The 26696-nt window shown below is 40.1% G+C and overlaps 2 protein-coding genes across 2 annotated transcripts in view; one reads left to right on the top strand and one right to left on the bottom strand.

The window, feature by feature from the left end:
* LOC136432442 (BTB/POZ domain-containing protein KCTD3-like) overlaps window positions 1-22111 on the bottom strand; it is a 58476-nt gene extending 36365 nt beyond the window's left edge. The window contains exons 1-4 of the mRNA XM_066423737.1: window positions 21930-22111; window positions 19876-19929; window positions 8393-8438; window positions 5327-5400 (exon numbers count right to left, since the gene is read on the bottom strand). Of these exons, the coding sequence (XP_066279834.1) occupies window positions 5327-5400; window positions 8393-8438; window positions 19876-19929; window positions 21930-21985 (230 nt within the window). The 5' untranslated portion in view covers window positions 21986-22111. The remainder of the gene's footprint in view (window positions 1-5326; window positions 5401-8392; window positions 8439-19875; window positions 19930-21929) is intronic.
* Window positions 22112-22172: 61 nt separating this feature from the next.
* On the top strand, window positions 22173-24980 carry LOC136432441 (RCC1-like G exchanging factor-like protein). Its single transcript, XM_066423736.1, has one exon. The coding sequence runs from the start codon at window positions 22295-22297 to the stop codon at window positions 23711-23713; it is 1419 nt and encodes a 472-aa protein (XP_066279833.1). The 5' UTR covers window positions 22173-22294; the 3' UTR covers window positions 23714-24980.
* The last annotated feature ends 1716 nt before the right edge of the window (window positions 24981-26696 follow it).

Genomic DNA, 26696 nt, shown 5'->3' with positions numbered 1-26696 from the left:
CAAGTTTGTTTTGTTGTTGTTGCTTGCTGGTAATATGACAAGCAGGCCATCTTTGCACAAAGATTAACAAAAACCAGGGACACTATGAAATGTCCTTGCAAAAACTTAGCCATGCGGCCTAATAGTTTAATATGTAACAAAGGCTTTTTGTTGCGGGACAAATTGAGCAGGCGAGATGAAAATGATACACTTAAAAAAGTTAACATGAAGAAAAGTTAACATGAAGAACACTACGTAACGGTTTTGTTTCGAACCTCCTCCTGAGGTAGTCTGCAACGGTTCAGAATAGAATGGTTTCGCAGAATTGTAATTGTGCAGGATTACAACAGAGTTATGCAAATTCAATGTAAACCGTTTTCAGTGCGGGTGCAAGTTTGCATTGCTGACGCAAAATGTTAACCGTTTCAATTCAGGGTTCATACGAAACGGTTTGAAGCATTTTATTTTTTTAATCATGAATGTGGCCTTTAGTTATTGTTTAATAAATGTGTTTTAGATGGCAGCAAGTTAACACATTGCTGTGGCTAGCATGTTTTTATATCAGGTTAAAAATGTTTGATTGCATTTACCAATTATAACTATAAATAAGTCAGTCTCCCCACTTGAATTGCATGGGTATATCTCCCAAGATAGCTCTTCCATACGGCTTTTTTACGAATGTATTCAAGGTGATATTATCTTATAATGTAAAAAAAGTGGTGGAACCTCAGACTGAGGACAAGCATGATGCTTTTTTGTAGCTAAAAGTACTAGTGCAATCAATGCAGCAGAAAACCCTACAACTCCTGTATATCATAGCCAAGAACAGTGTCCCGGTCACCATCATGCGTCACCCCTACGCTTCTCAACAAGTGTATTGGCAGTTCTTTTTGCGCAAACTTTTTAAAACTGTGCTGCACCCCTCCCCACACTTTCTGTCTCAACCAATGACACTACTTAATGATATCAGATAGCAACTTGAATGACAAGACTCATTTGATAACAGACCATTCAGTACACTCACTGAATTTTACATGTCATGAATGAATTTGTTTGGACAAGGAGCTGGCGGTTCAAGTCTGGTCTTGCCCGTCCCTGTAACGTTACATGCGTCACATCCTCCTTTTTTGTTGGGTGTGTAGGCGGCATCCCATATGCAAGAAAACGTGTAGCAAACATAAGAAATACGAACTACTGCCAGACGAAATAAGCGGCTCTTCTATTGCTATTTGAATCGTGCGCGACTGTAATATCTTCCACCACGGGTCAGGTGCACTGCGCTTCCGTCTGTTGGTCTAAAGAAAACGGAAACGGTACTGAAACGGTTCGCATGGGTTTAAATGACGCAAGTGTAAAGTGGGCCTAAATGGGTATTTTACCAGACTGCAGACTTGTGATTGAAAGTATCTCTATCATATAATAGTTAATGGGTTTGATGCCTGCAGTTTCAAAGAGTTTAATTGCAATTGTCATGACCTCAAACATATCTTTTAATAAGGGCATTGCTGCACTTATGTTGTTTTCCTTGACAGTCAGTGCCGGGGGGACTATATTAGTTTGAGGACAGTTTGTAAATAAAGAGACCTCCTTGATTTAATTCTGAAACTATTCAATGATCGAAGAGTTACATTTTATGAATGTATATAAAACGGGCAAATAGAGTAAGTAGGTGAGATAGCCATAACATATTAGCACCTGGTAATAGATAATGTGGGCAAGACTGCAGTAGCACTTTTTATAAAATTTGGGCGTGGGTCAGTTGTTTCCGAGTGGATGATGCCAAAACAAACTGACACTACCAAACTAGCCACTACCTTTTCCCATGAGCAGATTAAGTGAATGTGAGTATATAGTCACTGTGGGAAATTTGGGTGAACAGCCGTGAACCAGATTCATATTGTAAATATGGAGGGGTGAATGTAAAACTTGCGTCTTCATGACAAATGAGTAAAATGGGGTGAATCTGTCGATGAGTAAACCAAATTGCACTTTACAAATACAAAGGCGAATCCTTGCAACTACGTCATTATGTGCATTGTTTCAAGGGCTGAACGAATGGATCGACATTGACACTATCAAAAATTCTATAGACAATATGTAGTAGGTTGGTCGGGAGTGGTGGCTTCGATACTCTTCTAAGTTTATCAGTGTTTATTATCTTTTAAATGAGCCGTTTATCTCCAGTGTCTGTAAATTAAAGTACCTTTTTTTTTTCAATGAACAGTGCACACCCTGTACTCGTATTGTAGCTTAAGTTACCCCTAAACCTTTTAGCAAAGTTGTTTTAGAAATTGTCAATACGCATTGGGAATCCCCACCACAAACATCCACCAATTTTTGAGAAACCATAATGTATTCACATTGTTATGCAGCCCAGACTTCCACAGCTATTGTTCCTGTATGCAAATGAACATCAGTATCACAACATCATGAGTGGCTCAGTAACGCTCCATTCAAACAAGGACAATATTATATAATGTCCTTGATTCAAACAACACCTTAGGTTAAAGAATTTGATTTTAAAAGATTCCAAAGTAGAGAGAAGTCAACAGTGGAAGATTTACAAAGTTACGAAAAATTAAACACCTCTGTAATTGAACGGGTGTTTTCTTATTTCTTGATATCAGAGTCTCCTGCTTTTGAAAAATTCTTAGTTTTGCCAAGGAGGTTGGTTTTGCCAATTTCAATAAGGCACATCACTCTCTCTTGCGGAAAATATATTGTGTGTATGTCGTGCCAGGAAAGGTTAAAGAATGCATTTAAACGTATACAGTATCTATACTCTAAAAGCAGTCTCTGTCAGTAACAATTAAATGAACTAAACACAATAATATCGAGAAGAGTAGGGTCGCGGTGTGCTTCGGACCAAAAATCAGAAGCGGTAGCTTTTCACGCCGCATACTCAACCTACAGCCTCCCTAACTAATTAGTCGCCAGACTTGCCACTCTCATGATCAACATCCCCTGTTCTGTGATTTTAGCAGGACTTGAAATTCAGTACTGTTCCACTCTGTCATACTTCAAAGTAAATAAATCTATCCCGTGTTACTATAATGTTAGTAACATAAAACTACCTGCACCGGCCTGCTAATTTCAACTGCACCATCTGATCATTTTCCTGTTCTGTTCATCAAAAATAGTAATAATTTTAAAGTGATATATAATTCAAACCTTTTTAAATCCTGTAATCTGTTCTAAGGGCAGTAAGGCAGTACAAAGTGAACATATTGTTTTATAAAGAAAATGGCCACAACCTGAATTGGATCACAGACTTACTTTGAATCATACTTGCTTAATTAGACTGTATTTCACACCAACTGGCAAAGTGTGAGTTGAGTTCTGGAGAGCCAGGCATTGGCAATAGAGAGCCTGGCCATTCCCACATGGCCTTTGAACCTTGGTCGATTTACATTTTTCACACCTTTTCCACCAAATTACCAGTTCAGTGGGCGGGCTTGGGGTCAATGGTCTAGGTGATTAAAGGTGTCATAGCCCCCTATGGGCGAAAGCCATTGCCACTCAATTACTGGTATTAACCCATATGGCCAGTATGAAGCTGCATTGTGCTAAGCTAGGACTACATCGTAAACATGCATTTTCAACTGATCATATCTAAAGTAGTGAATATTACTGACTAATAATTTTTACATGATTATGTTCATGATGAAGAGAGCTTTCAGCTGATACCCAACTTGTAGGCAAAAATCAATCATTTCTGAAGATTCCTAATAGCTTCTGTTTTTCCACATGTGAACTGACTAGTGTTACATGCCTACATACATGCAACTACTTACAAAAAGATTTTTAAAAAAACTGCCCTGAACCGGTGCCAAGAATCCTGCTAAAACTTTTGACTTTTAAAATGGTAATGGAAATTTCAGTGGACAACTTCTATCCCTCCTGGCACACCATTAGGTGAATACGTTATCCTACAAAATACACAAGTGGTGGTAAAAATCACTCTAGTTCACCCTGGGAGTTCGTGGTAACACCACGAGATTTCCTGCGCCACTTGGAGGTGTCGTTCATTTGTCATATCAACGTCTGCTAACCTCATTAGCTTTTTGAAAGCCTTATACTGTTTTCCACTGTGCACCCAATTCATGCACTCATTAGTGAAAAACAAAAATCTGGGATGTTTGTTTGTGTCTTAGTTAAAGATCAGGACTGATACAAAAGAAAAAGAGTGATCTCAAACAAAGGTCTCTCATAATATTATTAATACTTTGTTCATTGAACAGTGGAAATATGTGAAAATATAATGTATACCAAAGGAGATTTGTATCTGCGGTATTAATTAATAATCTGCTTCCATCAACTGAAAGAAATGCACTTTTAATTAGTAAAACACGTCAGTTGGAAAGGTATGCAGCTGCCTACATTGTATATATGCATTGATTCCTAACTATTATTGATTCCTTTTTAATCTAAGATTCCCTATTTGAAATTATTTGATTATCCAACTACATTCTATTATAATGTTCCACCCATCATAGTGTATGTAATTTAAAAGACAAGCACATTAGTTCACGGTTTAGGAGATAGGGAAGTTTTGTATTTTGAACAGTTGTGGTATCGGTAGTACATACATGTACGTTTGAAGCAGTGCTGTCTCCAGGACCCGTCCCTCCGTCCCGGGACGGAAATTTGCTTCTTGGGACGGAAAAAATTCAATCCCTTCCGTCCCCAAAATATCAATTTAATGAGATGAAACTGATGAAATGTTTTTTTCAAGCTTATGCCACACCAATTTAATTTCTTGGTTAACGGATTCTTTTTTAAATTCTAGCACGAGGATATCATAAAAACAGAAAGCTGGGGTGAAAAGTTGCACCTGACCCTGTTTACTCCCTGAAACTGTGTGTACCAATTGAAAGTAAAAACTTTCCTCTGAGATTCTGTTTTTATGTTGGTTTTCCAATCTAGCGTTTTTTCAAAAATTCTGTTAACCAAGAAATCAAATTGGTGTGGCCTTCATTCAACAATGGAAATTTTAAAAAAAATTGGCTCCCAAACAATGAGTGGGACGGAAATAAAATTAAAGCTGGAGAAAGCCTTGGTTTGAAGATGGTATCACACGAACGTTGTTGATTATTGTACATGTATAGACTGTCACCACCGAATTTGGTAAAGCCCTATCTACAACATCCTGTTGGTATCACAGAGAAACATAAGCACAAAGCTTGACACTGCATCAAGATAAGGAAGAAATCGATGTCAGCTCGATGACTGGCCGCTTCTCGGGCTACATGTGCGGAATCAATACAGCACCTGGCTAGGCAATCAATACCGCTGTACGCTATCCAACACTGTCTCAGTGCCGACAGTAGGAGTACATCATCCTCACCTTAGGTCTAGCTCCTTTGTACGCAGGAAGTTGAGGATGGGAACGAAGGCCGCAGGGTCGCGGTCGATGAAAATCTGCCGGCGGGAGAAAACAGAGGAAGATTAGAATAGATCGGACACAACGGGGGATCAAAAACGGTAATATTGACACCGGCGGTTGATGGGAGCAGGTCTGAGCAGGCAGGACATGGGAACAATGGCCGGAAGGGTTTCAGTGAAAGTGATGAAGCTCAGAACAATGGGTTATGACTGACAATTATGCTTGCAGAGATTTGACTGACTTGTGTTTAACTCCAACAATGGTGACAACTCACAAGTTAGAAGTGACTTACGATTCATCTGTATAAAAAGGCCAGTGTTCCACATTGTAAAAGACTGGCCTTCTTATACAGTGACTGTAATAATTACAGTGCAAAAGACTGTAAAATCTATGCAGGTACAATTTATTCATAGAAGAAGAACTTAATTGCATGACAATTGTACACGGTATGGCAACAACTATTAAACATATGCATATCTAGTACAAAATAGAGGCATTGATTAAAACGGCCACACTAATTCAATTTCTTGGTTAACAGATTTTCTTTTTAAATTTTAGCAACAAAAATTCATTAAAACAGAAGGCTGGGGTGAAAACTTGCACCTGACCCTGTTTACTCCCAGAGACTGTGTGCACCAAAGTAAAAACATTCCTCTAAGATTCTGTTTTCATGTTGTTTTTCCAATCTAGCATTTAAAAAACATACATTTTTATTCGGTTGACCAAGAAAATAAATTGGTGTGGCCTTAACATCCTGATTTACATGGCAGTATCAATGGAATTTTGTAGCAAGCTACTTTTAAGTGCTACTCCTCCCCTGAGGTATTAACTGGCATAATGGGCCTAAAAAGTTTGCACCCTTAAGTTTGTGCATTTCTAACTATAACAGTTACTCCACTTATCCACCATTTACACTTCCAGAGCTGCCGATCCGTCAGCATTACCGGGAAGGATCATACTTTGTTCTCGCCCTGATACCCATTCAACAGTGATAGCTGGAGGGTGGCACTTTTAATTCGCACTGCAGCAAAAACAATATCGGGGGCCTGTTGGCTTCGTTCTCTGCGATTTGTCAGACTTAAGAGCATGGTACGCTGTCTCTGCGTCGGGGTGACAAAAGACCGAAGACAGTCGTGGTTAGGTTTGAGTTGTACGGAGGTGACAGCGCGTTCCTCGGGGAGGGAAATAAGGTGGAGGGATTGATGGTTTCGCTTGTGGAACTGACGTCGAAAACAATGGGGGTAACACGCTGTAATTTCCCGAGGAAAGAATGGCAATGATAAATCATTAGGAATCTGTAAAATCTATCCATGAAGAATTACAATCAGGCTAGAACGGTTAATATCGAATTGAAAATTTGTATCATGGCAGTTTCAGTTATTGCGTATTACAAAGAAAATGAAACCAACTCCAGCTTTGATACTAGTATAGGTTTGAGGGGGCGGAATAAGTACTATTTATAGATACAATCTCAAAGAAAATCATGACTAAATATAATTGGATTAATCTCAGCAACTTGCAACAGCTCACAAATGTTAAGTTCCTCCCACCTACTGTTAAGAATGCAATAAGCCATTTTATGATCACGTAATAGTGTTATAAAAGATTAAGTTTTGCACTATTTAAGGATGACTGCTTCATTGGTTATGCAGATAAACTAATTGATATGCATCAATACACCTCCTAAATCTGCAAAAGCCTTTAATAATCATAATACTCCACAACAATCTAGTATTTCCTTATTACATGCACCTCTCTCCAAAGAGCAATTAAATGCGCTGAGCCAATAATGTTTCTTCAATCTCCAGCAGTTTGTGTTATAACGCGTCTTTCATACCTATATCCATCTCCTGTTAAGTTGCAATCAAGCCTTCGCAAATGGCTACAAGTTATTGCATAATCTGTTATAACTTGTGCTTATTGCTACAGATGTATCATCCCAAATTATTGCAATATTTATCCGTAATTTTCCTTTGCAGGCGTAAGGAGGGAAATGCTTTGTGTACTAAATTGTATCTACATTGTGACATTTGGTACGACTTAGGAAAGTGTGACTACAAGTCATTTTCAAATATAGCATGATGGAATGACATTAACTTGAATGGGATCCAAGATTTGATGATACTCCGGTGCTACATATGGTTGTAGATATTAAAACGCATGCTTACTACGATACCTTTACTTGATGAAAATAAGGGGACTGTTTCATAGCAAGTGGGGGAGAAAGCTAGATAACAAACTTTTTTAAAGGTATAAGCTACATTATGTATGTAGTGCAAGCAGTAACGCCACCGCGCTGCTTCGCCATCTGGATCATATTCCGTGGATCCTAGGGCCCGAGTTCGATCCTAGGGGTTGACTCCAGCTCGGAAATGTTGTAAGGGATTGCATTTGTCATTTCAGATGGTGACGTAAAGCTGGTGGCCCCGTGTATGAGGGAGCTTCGGGCATAAGCCTCAAGTCAAGCGTCAAACATCTGCACGTAAAAGAACCCAACACACTTATCGAGAAGAGTAGGTGTTACCCGGTGTGCTTGGCCAAGAACGCGAGCCGTGGTGAGGCCACATTGCACTACCACTAGCTACTTGAAAAAGCACCATGCTTCACCTCAATTGAGGATGACTTCTATACTTTTACATGTATGTACACGCCAGTGACATTGATAGCCAAGTAGAATGTGATGTGTGCTCGAGCCTGGCAACAAGGAAGATGAGCTTGGCATTGTCGTAAAACATCATGCGGCATTCAGGAACAACACGGGACACGTGTTATAGCCATTAAAAGTCCGGCCATGCAATATATGTGGATGGCAACTGTCTAGTCACATTTACGACCTGTGATCCTTTATTAGGGCTTTATATGGGAGGAGTTCATAAAGTTCACCAAACTTTACTGGTAGATTTTCTTTCCTTCCCGTCTTGTGCACTGACATTATACGGTAGCTGTATATCATAATTTCTACAAGTTACAGCTGCTTTTAAAATCATTTGACAATATCAAGGTAAAATTGAGATAAATGCAACTCACGGCTCCTGTTTCATCTTTGAGTGATGATATTCTGCCACTCAGCAAACTGCAAGGGGAAAAAACATGGTTCAGTACAAGTTCATATAACGATTGTTACACATTTAGCTAGATTTTTCACATTTATATCACAATGTTTAAAAAAAACAGCAAAGGGATAAATTTAGCGTCTGTAGAATATACACTGTACGTGTAATATCTGCATTTTTGTTTCTATAAAGCTGACAATTGAGTCCCGCCCATCTTCATCAAAATGAAGAAATGCAAAATAAAAAATAACATAATAATGCAAACATTTAACACCCAGCCACTCTCTTTTTGGTTGAACTGCTAATTGCCATTCTCTCATTGGTCAAACTGCTAATTGCCATGCTGTCATTGGTTCAACAGCTACAGTAATTGTGATGGACTGTAAGTGAGAATCAGCCTATTCCTGTCTTCCTGACAGGTGTATTCAAACGACACTTATTGCATCAGTCGTTTGGCGGAAACTCATCTGGATGTCATGACCATCGTTCCATCCACCTTCCTCAACATCACCAAGAAATGCCCATCATCATTCTCATTGGTTGAACTTTTAATTGCCATCCTCTCATTGATCGAACTGCTAATTGCCATTCTCTCATTGGCTCAACATTTAATTTTGACAGTGAGGATCATGGAGTGAGGATCAGCCTATTCCTGTCTTCCTGTGTATTCTTCCTGTGTGTATTTGCATCGGTCGTTTTGCGGAAACTCAACTGGATGTCATGACCATAAGTTCTATCCATCTTCCTCCACATCACCTGCAATTGCCCATTCATCATTCATTATTCTCATCCCCCCGGGGTTTCCTGTCTGAATCTGCAGGTTACAATTAGAGGCTACATGCGTGTGAAGGAGTGGAAAATTCCATGTCTCGAATTGGGACACATTCTTGTGTCTGATGTGGGACGATACTATAGACGTCAATACTGCTGGGAGTGAACGAAATGTATTTCTTCTCCAAAACACTTTGTCTGTTAAAACCAAACTTTCAATTCTAATCAACTACAGATTAAAAAATTATCTTTATTACATTACTAAGGTGAGCATTTATCAAGGTGAACATTACTGTTCAACCTTTATTGAAGTGGTTACTTTCAGATAAAATTCTTTTACTTTATGCAATCAAACTGCAAGAACCAACAGGTCTAAGATTGAATGACGTTATTGGCCACTTCCATGTACAAGTTCACTACTACATGGAGTAAAGCAGTTTGCTCTCCAAAGCTGAATGAAAGTTTAACCTCTGGAAGCGTGCGTAGTCCAGTGGTTAGCAATCTTGGCTCTGGAACTAGTCTTGGAACAAGTTTGATCCTGGCTGGGTCGCTCACCGGGCATGCACTCTACCAGAAAGGGTTGCAGTCCTTAAGATGGGACGTTAAGCCGTAGTCCACTGTTCATTGTGCTTGTTGAAAAGAGCTAGAAGAATTTTCCTGGTACAATGAACCTGTACATAGTGTCTGTCCTCTCTCTCACGACCAGTGGAAGATTAGCTCTTCAGTGAGCTACATATTTTGTAAACTGGATCGAGATCACTTTCCTTTTCCTTTCCTCCCACTGATATTAACCTAGACACACATACATGTACATGTACGTCCATGACAGAGATCTGATATGTACGCTAAACATGCCCATACTTATTACTCCTCTGACCTGTACATCACCTAGTAATCATTTGTAGGCATACAGATATGTGCCCTACAACAGAAGATCTGCCTGTGGGTTCCAAACCCAGTTTGCCTTATCCATTTACCCCGCGACCCTACAGCTCAGTACATATCCACCTCCTAGCCCTGTGCATCCTTCCCGTATTCCCAGGGGAAATCACGCCGCCGCAGAAGTTCGGAGGGGGGCTTGCCCTTCCCATTTCTAGCTGACACACTCCAAGAACTACGGCTATCACCTCATCCTTAATATCACATTGGCCAGCGTCCGTGACGGCAGACATATTCCACCACCAGATTCAATTTGACGTGGTGAGATGATCTCGGGGCATGGTTCCTGTCCCGTGTCCCGCCATACAGCAGGGTCTGATAGGGTCGGTCCAGCAACCAGGGTTAGCCTGACACGGGTCTTTACTTATAAACGTGCATACAATAAATACAAAAGTGTAAGGATAGGGACAACACTGTAAATTGAAAATGAAACTAATTCGGTGCTCTGTCTTGCACAATGGAAGACGTATTTGACAGTTTGTACAAGGGCATGGTAACACCCTACACAATTTGCATGTAGGCAACTGCACATCACTGCTTTATACATGATTCATGTGACTCAGATAGACATACATGTACCAGGGTACAGTACTAGCAGTATGATGTATCAATAACCTACTTGTATAAGACAGTATGGGACATTTCACCTTAGATAATGTCTGCCAGCAAGGCAGATTCTTAAGAAAATCTTGCAATATGTCAGGCGCAGCAATAGTTTCAACATCTGCTGTGTGTCCGTGTGTGTGCATTTGCGTGAGTGTGTGTGTGCGCATGTGTTTGTGTTTGTTTGTGTGTGTGTGTGTGTGTGTGTGTGTGTGTGCATGTATGTGTGTGTGAGTGTGTATGTAGGTGTCTGTCTGTCTCTGTGTGTGTGCCTACAGTACATGTGTGAAACTTGTTTACTGTGATGTCATTGCAGGTATACTAGGAGTCAACATTTTTTAATCTTAAATACCCACTGTCAAGAATAAAGAGTTGGAAGTACATGACTTTGTATGATTTACTTGTCACAGTGGAAATGATCAGCAAAGTTAAGAAGGGTGTTTATTTGGTACAAACGGTAATGTTCATTCTGTGATCTTACCCTGCTTGTTACTAATGTTAGGGATGATGAGAAAATGTTGTATATCTCCCAATGTCAAGGCCGATTAGAACTCGGACTTACTGTTAGACAGTGACATTGGAAGGTATTGTATGTACCAAGGGAGGATCTAATAGTATAATCTGGCCTTTGGTTTATCACGAAAGGACATCTAGAGGTTACTGTAGTTTTAAAACAAGATATACAAGTATCACACCAGTAGGAGATCAGTGCTAGGAGAATCAGCTTAACAGTTTCTGCTGATACCGTGGGATAGAGGACAACGACTTGTCACTGAATCTGGCCGGCGTGTGTTTGTGTGTCCCACATAGCGCACATGCTAAAGACAGCTGGCACGGCAAGGTCACTTTTATGACGGGGCAGATTGCTGAGTTATCAGAATGCGAGCCGGTAGTTTAACGGCTGTCGGCTGACCTCGGATGTGCCTGGCCCCATCGCTCATATCAGGAGCTGATTAATTGTCACGCAAGCCCGGAATTTCCAGGGATGACGCTCTATCTATGCAACGTCTCTGTGTGTATACTAGTAGTACGCTAACTGTCTGCTATCAGAACCATCAGAACTTTTTACTCACTTTCAAAATGAAAAAATCAATATCATATTGTGTAACACTTAAAAATTATGGCACTGCATTACAATGGTCAACATACAACAATTTTTTGTATAGAATCTACCTCTGTACCAAAAATAAACATATTAAATTGAATATGGTGTTTACATTCGTCACTTACGAAATTTGTAATAACGGTCAGGGTTGACTCTATTCAGATTATTTATGACATTGGTTATGCAAATGTCATTACAATTTTGCAATAACAATGTACAGTGAACATACTATTACAAGACAGTTTGAGCTTGCGCAATATTATCTTACGGTAAATTCATTTATTTTTGCGTCAAAATAATTTCGTGGTAGATGGCCAAGGGGAAAGGAGATTTTTGAGATGCAGTTGCGATACATTGGAGACAAATTTTTGCGATGTTGTAAATTTGCCGTGGACAAGTCACAGTGAAAACGTAAATAATGAAACCGCCGCAAACATTTTGAGATTAATTTTACAGTATTTTTATTGTGTGTTCTTATAGAAAATGGCGCAGTAATGTCCACTCCCGTCTATTTCGGTGCGGGGTAAATTGGTACCTGTGCCCAGCCCTGACACATGAACCACTTGTTGTAAGGCGGAGCGGCGCGTGATAGATGGGCGCAGGACCCCACGGTGATTGATGCGTGCAGAAGTTGTGCGGTGTTCGGGAACTGGATACGATTGGATGGTCAGAATTCCCCGAATAGTGTGTGATGAACCTGTATTTGTCACTCAGCTCGGTAATGACGCATCGTGGTGAGGTGGCCTGGCCACTGCACTAACCACTCCGAGGTTAAACTTAAAGGCACCCAGAGCATTTTATGAGGCTTGAAAACTGGAAAGATTCTAGTTGCTGTAATCTTTATGAAATTGACATTTAATGCCACTGTTTACCACATTTGCGTGCGGATTTCTTATCAAAAGTGCGGCACAAAAATAAGCTACATGGTGATCTTTTAGTTTCACGCGCCTAGTGTAACTAGAGCGTTACCATAGCCCCACCCACCTCTGTCAAAACATAGGAATGCAAAATTAAAACATAAAGATGCAAATATTTGACGGACATGCAGTTACAGACATTGGTCGAACTGCTAATTGTGATGGACAGTCAGGATCAGTCTATTAGGGCTTGGATTTTCCATCATTTCTCACCCACAATGACATCGTATCTTACAGTTTGCTCCTTTAATGTCGATACGTAATGGTATAGTGATATTGAAACTTACTATGTGTAAGAATGACTAGAAATTGGAGTCTTTTCATTGAAGTTTCAAGCCTCATAAAATGCTCTGGATGCCTTTAACATTAACCTGCAGGAGTGATTTATTTTTCTTTCATCCAGCAGTAAGAGAAGTCTTTATCGTTTATGGTGTAATGTTGTGTATACAATTTGCTTACTACGCAAAGGGTCACCGACACAATGGTAGCTGCTTTGAAACGAATGATAGTTGGGGGCAAGAAAGACAATTGAAAGGATGAAATAAGCCTAAGAGGATATACATGTAGCAATGTCAACTTACAACACAATCTTGCCACTTGTCCATATATGGAACAGCCTTAAGTTTATTTCTTTTGTGATGAGCAAAAAGGCAATTATATTCATAACACAACTGGTTGACTTACATGCCATTGCCCTTATTAAGCGCAATTTTATGATGATGCCTTTTTATAAAACCTGTGATCAAAACACCAAACTGACTTGCCTTGGCCTTTAGTTTAATAAGTAAGTTAGAGCGAAAGTTTCTCCTCTGGACCAATGATGAGTTGTATCTGCAATGCGCCCATATATGGAAAACCGAGCAGCTGTCCATCATACGACTGATGTATGTAAGAAATATCTTGTAATATATCCAGAAGTATGTTCTTGCCACTATATATGCAAATACTTTACTTCTAATCTTTCCCTCCAGTGTTACAGTGTTCCTTTGTCTGCCAACCGCACTGTTTGATTGATGGTTAAAGCCTGGGCCTGTTATTAATGCCGGAATCTGTCAACGACTTGAACCTGAGGTATATCTTTATTTCTATCTGCAAGTTCAGCAACTTTAATTCATAAGTTTCCGTAAAACTAAAGGTAAAGTCACTGTGATAACATTGTTTAGTACATTTGCGTAATAACGTCATACTTTTAGGATTTTAAAACCGCGCAAAATCGTGACGTACGATGATTCCCTTAGTTTCGCGAGCCTACAAAAACTCTGGCCACGATTTTCAGTGAGTTCTCACATCACAGCAACGTCGTATTTGTGCATCATGGAAGTTTTTATACATTGTGATAGTGTTGTTTGAACCAATCATGTTTAGAAATGACTAAATAAACTGACTTTCAAAATCTAATTCTTCCAACCCTAATATTGCTTGGGTTTCCTTTAACTTAGATTGGTAGTTCTGTATCTGTATAGCCGGTATAACTGCCCTTCGGCATAACACACCATCTTCGCAGGCACGCGGCGCGGCAGCATCTGGTTATATTATTACACTTAATGGCCTGTCACACCTAACTTTAATTTGCACATCTGACTGCAGCTGTTCTTTAAAGCTATTCAGCGAATATGTTCCTACAGTACTTGATGACAACGAGTTCCATTCTCCAATGGTTCTCGGGAAATACATATTTTTCAACACATCAATCCTTGGTTGATAACTCTGGTACTTTAAAGGCAGGACTATTTCTTGTCCTTTTCTGAGCTGGTATCAATTGTGCACATGTGTGTTGTCATTTGACACCCTCTATAGTGACACCAGTCACAATGTTTGCAAACGGAGGGCTTCACAGTTGGAGCATTATACGGCCTTAATCTGTATGGACAGGACAACTATGCCGCAAATACCAAATTCGGCAGACACACTCTTCGTGACCTTGCCTTTAACCCTGCCACATGGCTAAAATAAACATTATTGCTGGATATATATAGATGTGGGTGTAATCCAGGTGCAGTCATACCCACGTCGTTTCCTCGTCGTTGACTTTGTAATTTTCTGCATCGAGTGTTGATGCGATCGCTTGAAGGGGATCCTCGTATCGGAGGTCAGGGGAGAGACGTCCATATGTGATTCAGAGAACGGCAAATATTCCTCCACTGACTGTACGGTAGAATTTTAATGGGGGAAAATAGGGGTGGGACAAAAATACATCCTCCATCACAGATGTCCATGACCTGCATGTTATGACATGGACTTGTCTGTATGTAGTGTATTGAACAAAAATTTTTACTTATAGCACTTTGCGGTGTCAGTGTTCTTTCTAATTTCTTTTCCATAACACTATCATAATGTTTATTCCAATATTGATACTTTGAATGTTTTAATGGATGGTATATAGTTTGTATATGGATGGGTTACTAAACAGATACAACAGTAGAGCTTACATTGTTTTATTCCTATTCCAACCTCCCTAGCAGTGATCATGGTAAGCCTCCCCTTGGACTTATAATTTTTGATTATGAAAAATCCTGCTCTTCAAATAGGGATGGATAATTGTGGGTCCATAAAAGATACCTGTAGGATTGACAATGATTGCTAACACCGTGTGGGACAATCTGATTCATAATCATATCACAATACATACTGAAGAACAGGGCATCTGCGTAAATGTCAGACAAAGTATATATTATGCAAACTAGAAAGGCAACATTTTCGAGAAAATGCAGGATACTTTCCTCCTATTACAAGTAACAATGGACGTATGAAAAAATTTTGTGTTTGAAGTCTCTGCAAAAGTATGCAAATGAGGTCTCCATTAGCAGGATTTATATTCAGCCGTATTCACTTTCCCTAAAAGTACGTACATCTCAAATCTGACATCCGTAGCATTTACCGTAAGGAAAATACACGTTTCAGCATGAATTATGCAAATGAGGTCCTCATTAGCATAATTTAAATCCAGGTGTACTCTCCTTCCCTAGAGGTACCTGCACCTCAAATAGATCAGGTCGAATGAGGTAAAACCCCAAAAGGAACTGACTTAATCTGAAGATCTGAGAGAAACACTAACAAAGCAGCAGAAATTGACCCATTCATCTTGAACTGGACAAGTTTGTTGGCATGAGAGACATTGAACTTCCCCAGTGACAAACTATTACGGAATGCAGTGACCAAAATCGTAATCAATACGCTCGCATTCAAGATAAAATCCTGTGCTGAAAGTTACCTTTTTTTAGAAAGAATTCATTCAGGCACAAGATGCAGATGGCAAAGTTATCAGGGTGAAAAAAATTATCTGTTTTAAAAAAACTTTTCAGAAAAAAACAGTAACAACTCCTGATCAATTTGAACTGATTGAAGTTCCTTTATTTACACAGATGGCACAATTACTCTTTGACTAACAACCCTTTCTTCCCTCTCAGACTTTGCGATCTTATCGTTTTGTTGTACCTTAGTGAAAAAATCAAAGCGAACGATATCCACGTCAGCATTGAATCAAGAGCTATCTTGATGCAGAATCTCGGTGAGATTGCTCTTTTGGGCTCAAACTGATTGAATGTTATTGTGTGTACTACGCACAATCACATCTCCGACTTTCATCAAGTAGAGAACTACTTTGGCCTTGTAATCCGGACTAGCAGAAAAAGTGGCCTGTTGTTGCTTCAGTGCAACAATGTTCACAGAGTGTGTTTTTAAGGTCAACTGAGCTAATGAAATGAACTACATGTGGAGGTACTGATCATCAAGAACGAGGGAGAGAAGTTAACTGACTTACATGTAGTAGGTTTGAAACTTTTGGGAACTTAGAAACAATGTGAAGCAATGGTACATGTATAATACAGTCAGTTATACATCTTTCTATATATGTCACATGTTTTTTTAATATCTGAACAAGAAGAAGAACTTTATTGCACAACAATTGTAACGGGTACAATGTATGGCAATTTGTAGATACATAACAATCGACTATTTCTAATATTTAACAACAAGTGATGTGCACTTGTGCAATTCTCGCTTCCCACAATAACTGGAAGTGGGTGAGCTTCATTGAACTGCCCTCATAGCAACTTTCTCTCATGTTCAGCCAGTTTTTGTTCTGTTCAGCATTAACACATAGTTTTGACCTACGTACATGTCATTCAATGCATCCCTCTTTAAACATAGATGACCAATCTGTATGTAAGTGCAGAGATGTTTGCGGTGGCTTCTTGCCCACCTATGACTGTATCGCTACTATATATTGTTTTGAAGGTGAACTTAAAACCACCATGAACACTCCATTTTTTCCCTATCGCAAAACAAAAACCACACGAACTTAAATGCATTTACAATAATAAAAATGCAGACCACTTTCAGCTGTTGTAATAACATGCAGCACATGTTAGCCCACGCTTAACACAAATTGCCTACACTCAGGGAAACGTGGTCCGTGTAAGCACCTCTGTATAAATGCCACTTTAAGCACTTCATAAAGATTGGGAGAGGTTTTCCCTGAGAGCGGCGAATCTCTACAAGTGGTCTGATAATTGCCTAATCTACGGCAGTGTGTGACAGGTGCGTGGTGTGAAGATTATACAGTTAACAACAAAATTATTGAATCATAACCCTATCAGATTTCATGTTACATTGATGAAGGTTAGACATACAGGTTAATAATCTCTACAACTGGATTAAGTTTCGGACTTTAAGTTTTGACAAAAAAGTGATTTCCAAACTACATAACAATGGATATTATATACATGTACGAACAAAAAATCATATTGACAAAGACTGACAAAATCAGCAGGAAAGTAAAGTTGGTTTATGGAATTATGATTTATGGAAAAGTATTTTGCACATAATCAAATGATATATGTTTTGAATCATACTCACACAGTACATGTGCAGTAAATGGCACTTAATCTCCACACTTATGGCAGGAATCATTATAATAAAAGCACATCACAATCATATCAAATTGAACAGGTATTGCAGGGATCTCCCCAGAAATATATAGCAGGATGGGGGGAGGGTGCCGGGCACAGGATACGTGTCGCGAGGGGGTAGATCTGGAGGGGGCACACAACTTTCAAAAGAAGAGCGGATGTTGCCTTTTGCCTTTTTCAGACATAATGGCAGTTATTTTCTGCAACTTCAGCTTTACACCTGAAATTTCTAGTTTTGAGCAAAATTACAGGCTTTGCTGGGTAAAAATTGGAAAAAATGCCCTAACTTTGAAAATGAACAGGATGGAGCTGGGATTAGAACAGGATGGAGGAGCGCCACTGTACCATTCTTTAGGGAGATCCCTGGTATTAGATAATTCATACTGGCGTCAGAAACTGATGATAATATATGTCGACCCCCTACCACAAACATGCATACAATTTACCAATCAACGTAACCACCATCATTTATAAACAGCTATGTTCAAACTTCAACAGTCAAGGTCGCGGTATCCTTGAACTGCGTCCCTGTCCCGGCTACCCCTCCCAGATGGCCGTCGCACATGCTCGACAGAATTGTACATACAATTTACCAATTAACCACCACCATTTTATAAACAGCTATGTTTAAACTTCAACTGTCAAGGTCGCGGTATCCTTGAACTGCGTCCCTGTCCCGGCTGCCCCTCCCAGATGGCCGTCGCACATGCTCGACAGAATTGTACATACAATTTACCAATTAACCACCACCATTTTATAAACAGCTATGTTTAAACTTCAACTGTCAAGGTCGCGGTATCCTTGAACTGCGTCCCTGTCCCGGCTGCCCCTCCCAGATGGCCGTCGCACATGCTCGACAGAATCGTACATACAATTTACCAATTAACCACCACCATTTTATAAACAGCTATGTTTAAACTTCAACTGTCAAGGTCGCGGTATCCTTGAACTGCGTCCCCGTCCCGGCTGCCCCTCCCAGATGGCCGTTGCACGTGCTTGACCGAGACCGTTCCGAACTTTCCCGCTCCCGCCGCTATAACAACGTGGCATGCGCTGGTGGCACACACCTTGTCACGAGGGCTATTTCCGAATTCGTAATTTCTGTTCGCAAAGGTCGACGTCCTCGCAACTTGGCTTGGCGCAAAACCAAGTTTGTCAGGGACGAGAGGGATGGCTCTCATATTTCCCACGACCCCGCCATAAATAGCGTAGGTATTCCATTGACCACTGTGACCAAAACAACATGTCCATGACGTGACAAGCTAGCTCCGGGTTGCAGGCGAGGGGTATCGGGTGACGCATTTTCGACATCATCGCTGTAAACCATTCTGGTGTTTACAGTGTAGGGTACCTTGTCTTGATAAGATACGCCGCTGCGGTGATCTCATTTGCATAATGTGATCTCATTTGCATAATAGGGAGGACCACAACTTGACAGGCTCCTCACTGGGAGCCTGAGGCTCTTACTAGAAATAAACACCCTCCCTTCTATTCTGTTCTGTTCTGTTCCAAACTTTGTGGACTAAATTGATTGTGTTGAAACAACAGCTTGTATATCCAAAGCTTCAGACAAACATGTCAACATTCAAACATTCAAAATATCACTTACCAACTGTCACACCTGATTCTACAATCTTATTGTTATAATGATGATTGCAGTACATTTGTATATTACTTATCTATTCTTGCCATCTAGTAGTAACTTTTCCTTCCAAAAAGATTCTGGCAAGACAGTGCATACAATTTTTTTTAAATATTGATTTGAGAATTGTACTAAAATTCAATAAGCAAATTTCCTCAAACTGCGTTTTCATTCTCTTTATCAAACTTTTCAAATACCATAAAACTGTCATAAAATTGTTTTAATGCTAAGAAAGATATAAATTGTAATGATATGTAACACTAATAATAATATAGAAAACAATCAAATGCAAATGATAACAAAGAATCCAAGTTATGTAAACATACATTCGTTTGTAACTTGAACCAAACGATAAGTCATGGCAAATTCAACTACATCCCCTGTTTAAAAAAGGTAATATTACTAGTATCAGCCTGGTATTTCATCTCTGTTTGCCTTAACTTAAGGGGTTTCAGCAAAAACTGTGTCAATAAAAACCATTGCAAACATTTTGGAATTTACAGTAACCATAAAATATTAATAAACATGTATATGAAAATAAGTCAGGCTCTCCATGAATCATAAACTTACCTGCAGAAGAAAGAGTCAGGAATCCACATCAGGGTCTGTTTAGAGGTTGAAAACCTGAAAGAACAAAAAGCATCAGAGTTAATGTAATTGAAACCAAGGAGCCAGGTTAGCTTCCACCAGGACTTCTTAAAGGCAACCAAAGCAATATTAGGACCCAAAAAATGGGAATAAAAAATGCTGCAATCTTTATGGTAGTGACATGTACTAACACTGTTTAGCACACTTTGAGCATTTTAAAATCACAAAAAAACAAGCCGTACGATGATTCCCTTAGTTTCGTGAGCCTAGAAAAACCCAGCGACGATTTTTCAAACAGTGACTTTTCACATGACAACGACGTCATATTTTTGCATGATGGATGTCGCTTTACATTGTAATAGTGTTGTTTGAACTAATCATGTATAGAAATGACAAAATAAATTGACTTTCAAGATCTGATTTTCAGGCCCTAATACTGCTTGGGTCATTGGGAATTTGGGGAAAATAGGAATTACAATCGGCCTGTAGCAGGGTAACATTTATTTATTTATTTATTTATTCATCTTGAACTGCAAATGAATGCTATAGTGGCCAATCATTCTACATATTTGGCTAAATTTGACAATTTATCAGCCAGCATACTAGTTGTTATTCTGGTGTCATCACTACCCCAAAAGTCTGCTCTCAGCAAGGCATATTCTCCAGATGCACAGTTGTTTTCTGGGGTTTCAGTGGTACAGCTTTTCACTCATGGTTTCAACTAAGTTACATGTAGGTAAACAAAACCCTAAAATGATGAAACCTTACACTGTGACACACACTTCTCACCTACATGTAAATAGTTATTATGCAAATAATTATGCATTACAATGATTAGGCTTAGGCCCCGTTCATGATTGAATAATCTATCAACCCTAATCACTGTAATGCATAATAATCATTTACAACTAAGTGTGAATTCGAAGCTTGTGCCACAGTATAAGGTTTCATTCTATGTGCCCAAGAAGTTTTAAAAATGTTATTATTATTATTTTTGTAACCCTGTTACAATCCCTAATGGCGTACATGACGTATTTTTTTTTTAAAAATTGAAATTAAAAGGTCCAACTCCAAGGTTAAAGTTCCTTGCAGGTCACAATGTTCTTCCCTTTGGAAAGGTACACACCTTTCCGCACTAGACTCGGGCAAAAATAAGTATTTAGCTTTGGCTAGAGGCATCCTCTCTGATTGGACATAAAACACAGGTCCTGAGCTTGTACTTTGAGGAGAGCCACACCTCAAGCATGTTAAAGAACCCACCACACTTAATGAATTATCGATAGGAGTACAGATCTATCCCGACGAGAGTGGATCAAACCTATCAACGTGGTCTTGTGAAGTTTGTACCTACTAGTACTGCACAAAACGGGTGTATTACAAATTACTGTGGTTTTGTTTGTTTGTTTGTTCCTAAGACCTTTAATCATTAATGTCCACGGTCTTGATGATGACGACCATTCTGGCATGTTGGGAAAAAGGTCGGGGATACGGCAGGATTCGAACCCTGGACCACTTGGTTCTGAGCCGAACACGCTGCCGATGCGCCAGACGACCCTTTTACCAGGTATGCGATGTAAACAAACAAACAACTGTAGATGTAAGAAGACATACAATGTAACTTTGCTATATTCTATTGCCTTCAGGAGAAACTGCCCTCCCACTAACGTTAATCAATGCAATTCTCCTTAGCTGTGAGATGATACGTCTTGTGAAACAACAATCCTTCAAGAGGTACAAAATTATGAGAGTAAAGGAACACAGCAAGAAGTCTATATCTAAACGTGTAGCTTATCGGTTGTTTTATGATATCTTAATGCCTTTATAATATCTCTCTGTAGACAATAAAAAAACATAATTAGAAGATGAAGCATTAAAAAGCGGTATAATTATCATGTATACTTGAAAATTATTTGTCTTTAAGATAAACCTAAGGTCAAGATCACGAAAGAGAAGAGGAAAATCTCTTATAATTTTCAGCTGAACCAAAACTATGCCCCCCTCCCCCAAATATGCGCTATATGTGGCACCGGACTCACCTTGTACCGCCGACATTGAGATGTATAATGTCCCCCGGACACGGCAGGGGATCCATGCTACCAAACAGAGCAAAATACAGTTTGCTGTGTTACATGGAGAACTTTACGGCGTGTAAAAATCACGATATTCGGGAGAAAACGGAAGAACAAAATGACAGATCACTGCAACCATGCGCGGTGACCTGACACAAATAGCCACACTGCGCATCCAGGAATCACGAGTTCTGATTGGTCAATTTGGCACATCACGTGTTTCAGGTCATCCAAGATGGCCGCGCACATGGTTTTTAAAAATGTCCACATTTTACGCTAAATTTTCAGCCAATATTGCAAATAACTCATCGTAGGAATAGATTTTGAAAACGATGCTGCTGCTGCAGGGTATTCAGAACCTTGCGCGTGTAACTGCACCGACTTTTAAGAAGCAGTTAGGAAGAAACTTCGTCTTTCAGTGGCGACATGTACACTGCTCCTGTGCTTTGACGGCCAAGCTCAAGGATCCTCCAAGTGTTAAGAAACCACCAGACGACCTTCCCGTCTTCCAGTACATCGGCAAACAAACCAAGAGGGTGAGTAAGATCTTCGTCTGGGGGAACGCGGTTACCGGCGCGCTGGGCATCCCCGACTTTCTCGACCCACCTCCGAGAAAACGTGCTCGGAAACACCAGAGTGTCCCCTACTGCCTTCAAGACTTCTCCCAAGACGCGCGGACTGTTTCTTGTGGTTACGGCTTCACCGTCCTCACGAGTTCTAAGGAGAGGGGTAAAGTCTGGGGTACAGGTGTGAACACGGATTCACAGCTAGGGCTACAGAAGACAGTCAAAACTACACACAAGGGAGCAAACGCTATTGTCTTAGACTACCTGATTGCACCTGCACCTGTGGACCTGCCTCTCACGAACCCGCAGGAGACCCAGGTGCTTCAGGTGGCCTGCGGCCGGGCGCATAGTTTAATCTTGACCGACAGAGAAGGCGTGTTTTCCCTCGGGAACAACGCGTACGGCCAGTGTGGCCGCGCCGCGGTGGAAAACGAAGAATACAGAGGCAGCTCACAAATCAACAGGGTTAAGATAGATGGGAAAGTGAAACAATTGGCGGCTGGACTTGACCATAGCTTGTTTCTAACTGAAGACGGTGAGGTTTACAGCTGTGGATGGGGTGCTGACGGTCAGACAGGCCTGGGTCACTACAAAAGCGAGCACCGACCCACCAGACTCCGAGGGGACATAGACGGGGAGAAAATCACGCAAGTGTCAACGTACGCCGACTGCTGCCTGGCTGTTTCTGAAAAGGGAGACCTTTTCGGCTGGGGGAACTCCGAGTACAATCAACTGGCGTCAGTGACAGAGACAACGCAGGTTAACGTTCCAAGACTGTTGCCATTTGACTATGTCGGGAAGGCAGTACAGGTAGCCGTCGGGGGGACAATATGTGCCGTTCTAAACGACCAGGGTCAGGTGTATGTATGGGGGTACGGGATCCTTGGCAAAGGTCCCAAACTGGAGGAGACACCCATACCAGAGCTGCTACCGGAGGTGCTGTTCGGACGGAACGATTTCAGTCCCGACGTCGTGGTTAAGGAAATCAAGGCCGGGCTGAACAGTTTCGCGGCAGTGACGACGGGCGGAGAGCTGTACACGTGGGGAGTGAACAAACACGGGTGTCTCGGACTGGGACACGTGAAGGATCAGTACTTTCCATGGAAAGTTTCCTTACCCGGAGACGTGGTTAGTGTAGAGTGTGGGGTGGATCACATGGTTGCTGTCATTAAGTCACTCCTGTGAAGTGTGACCAGGGCTGTCTCCAGCTTTATTCTTTTTGCATCCCACTCATCTTGTTAATTTTCATTCTTAGATATGTCATTTTCAGCTTCCGAAAATATGTTTCCATCAATTTCATGTCAATAGAAGTTCAAATTTTTGGACTGACGGGGTGATATGCTTTTCCAGGACAGATGATAATTAATAAAACTTTATTGCACAACAAATGTAAAACAGGTACAATTTATGGCAAATTTGTAAGCAGTACTAGAGTTGACTCTAAATATCAAGACATACAACATGTATATGCCTTTGCCTATAACAATGTTAATAATGAGTTCTACATAACTTAAGACTAAACACTTCGGTATTCAATAAGAGTGATACAGTATACATATATGGAACATGATGGATTTCACAGGAAACAAAGTTTACATCAATTGCCTGCGTCAGAGATGATTCTATTTCTAGGCATGTATTATTTGAAAGCTTCTGTGTTATTGTTTACAAAATGAATGACACCTCATTTGCCATGATTGTACTGCACATTCATAGGTTCTGCACCAAGGCTGTAAATGTGAACTCATCCGGAGAAGGAAGTGCAGAAATTTTCCATTCATAATCACTACAGTATGGGGATACTTTTGTGTGATGAGCATCATGGCTAACTTCATTGGTGGGTTGCCCCCCAAAAATTTCCCTGCAATCTCAAACACTGTATCGGTAGGGAATTTGGGCACTTTTGTTTTGTGTACAACTCACATAATCAACCATGGTACCATATATATATATATATGTATACACATTACACATACATACATAGATACATGTACATACCACTTATCAGTAGCTAAAGTGTATTACCCGTATGAATTCCATCACAACAAAAGCTGTAAAGATGCTGACATAAAAGTGTTGTTTTTTACTCACTTTCTTAGGGTAGCATATCGGAAACCTTTATTGCCCCCCACCCCATTGACACATTCCATTGTTGACTCATTTCCTTAAGTACAAGATCCTTTGACAAATCCCCTTTCTCTTATTTTGAAGCCATTTCTTGATTAGCTGCCAATTTAGGTTTTATAATTGAATGGCCAATAGGGAAACAGCTATCAATCTCTTTCTAAGTAAATTTTATGTAAGAATGTTACACGTGCATCCATCACTAAAAGTGACATTTGGTGAATGATATCAGACCAGTTGTTATGACGACAGTTTCAAAGTTTATCTGCATACAACTAGACTGTGGAATGCCAGAAATATCAGTTAACGAGAAATCAAAGATCCCCTCCATGAGTACTTGTCTGAATTTCTTGTTTCATTCATTTTTGTGAATTTCTTGCCAATTCTGTCTATGCATTTTCCTGTCTGCTTTTGGGGCCAACTTTGGACCATTTTCTGCCTCACATCAAATTACACCATTTTCTGCCTCACATCCTGTCACTCTACAATATTCAAATAACTACAGACACACCAAGACAAACAAACACACAAACTGAAATCAATACCTCAATTTTCATGGAGGTAAAGATATCGCATCAATGTATTGGACGGAGCTTACTGTACAAGATGTATTTATCCAGAAAAAAACCGTAATGAGATTTTTATTTGGGTGCTGCTTCGCATACATATAGCAACGATAGTAGTAACGTACATGCATATCACAACTGTGTAATTAAGTGCTATCCCAGTGTGAGTATAGAAGAACAATAACGACACCGACCCCTTTTAGAGTATAGCCAAATGGCACCAGTAAGACCTATCTGTCAATCACGCTAACCCAATTACCCATCCACACAAGGCTGGAAGAAGAAGTGGTCCCATAACCATAAAACCAGCCCTGCTAATCGTAAATACTTCACAGAGATGAACCAATGGATGCTTTCAATGGATTTCTTTGATCACGCGGTGCATTAGCTTGTCCCAGCGTTAATGTAGATGCGGTCTTCAGAAGACGCCGAAAAGGTCGTTCTGAGTTTTACCGGACAACTTTCTGATTTTCAATAAAAAGAGCAGCTACTTTGGGGAACTTTTGAGACGAACTCTGTCTCTTCATCTCCATATCCTTCTTCCATTTCTGCACTCCACATTATCCTTCCTAGTGCGTTTCATTAGGCCTCTCTATGCACATCATCCATATGTATTGAGTCGGAAAACTGTTTATCTATTGGACCATGCCAACAAATTGAGAATAGGTTGCTTCCACAATTTCAATTTCGCTGTACAAGATCAAGCAGTGACCATGACCTGGTTTTAACTACCAACGCCTCGAATTATTTTCTGTTTCAATTTGAAGTTCTTCATTTTTACTTCGGATTTTCCAAGTTGAACATGCCATATCATTATCATTAAACTTCAATCGCAAGAGAGCCATCTGCAGCACAGCCTAGGTCTGTTTTAAAGGAAACCCAAACAATATTAGAGCGCGAAAATTTGCATTTTGAAAGTCAATTTATCTAGTCATTTCTATACATGATTGGTTCAAACAACACTATCACAATGTATAGCAATGTCCATGATGCAATAATACGACGTTGTTGTGATTTGATAACTCACTGAAAATCGTGGCCGGAGTTTTTGTAGGCTCGCCAAACTAAGGGGATCATCGTACGGCACATTTTTGCGCGGTTTTAAAATGCTCGATCGAAATATGAAGTTATTACGCAAATGTGCTTAACAATGTTAGTAAATGTCACTGCCATAAAGATTTTTTATTTCCATTTTTTGGGCCCTAATATTGCTTTGGTTGCCTTTAAAGTCTTGTAATCAACACGTACGAAACGCGCCTTGTCAGTTGATGTAGTGCGCTACAAGTCTACAAGTCTTGAGGATTTTCCTTGAATCAGCCTTGTCATCGATCAAGTACAGAACGAGCTTTATTTTAGAGGCGTGTCGTTTAGTGAACGAAAGACCACTGACAAGATCTCCTCCCCTGTCCAACCCCCACAGGAACACGCCTAGACGCTTCTTTCACTTTGGAATTGATTTTGACATTCTACGACATTGG

Source organism: Branchiostoma lanceolatum, chromosome 4 (genome assembly GCF_035083965.1).
Source record: "Branchiostoma lanceolatum isolate klBraLanc5 chromosome 4, klBraLanc5.hap2, whole genome shotgun sequence".
NCBI classification, from domain to species: domain Eukaryota; kingdom Metazoa; phylum Chordata; class Leptocardii; order Amphioxiformes; family Branchiostomatidae; genus Branchiostoma; species Branchiostoma lanceolatum.
Note: the sequence above shows the minus strand (reverse complement) of the source record. Positions and strands in the feature narration are given on the sequence as shown.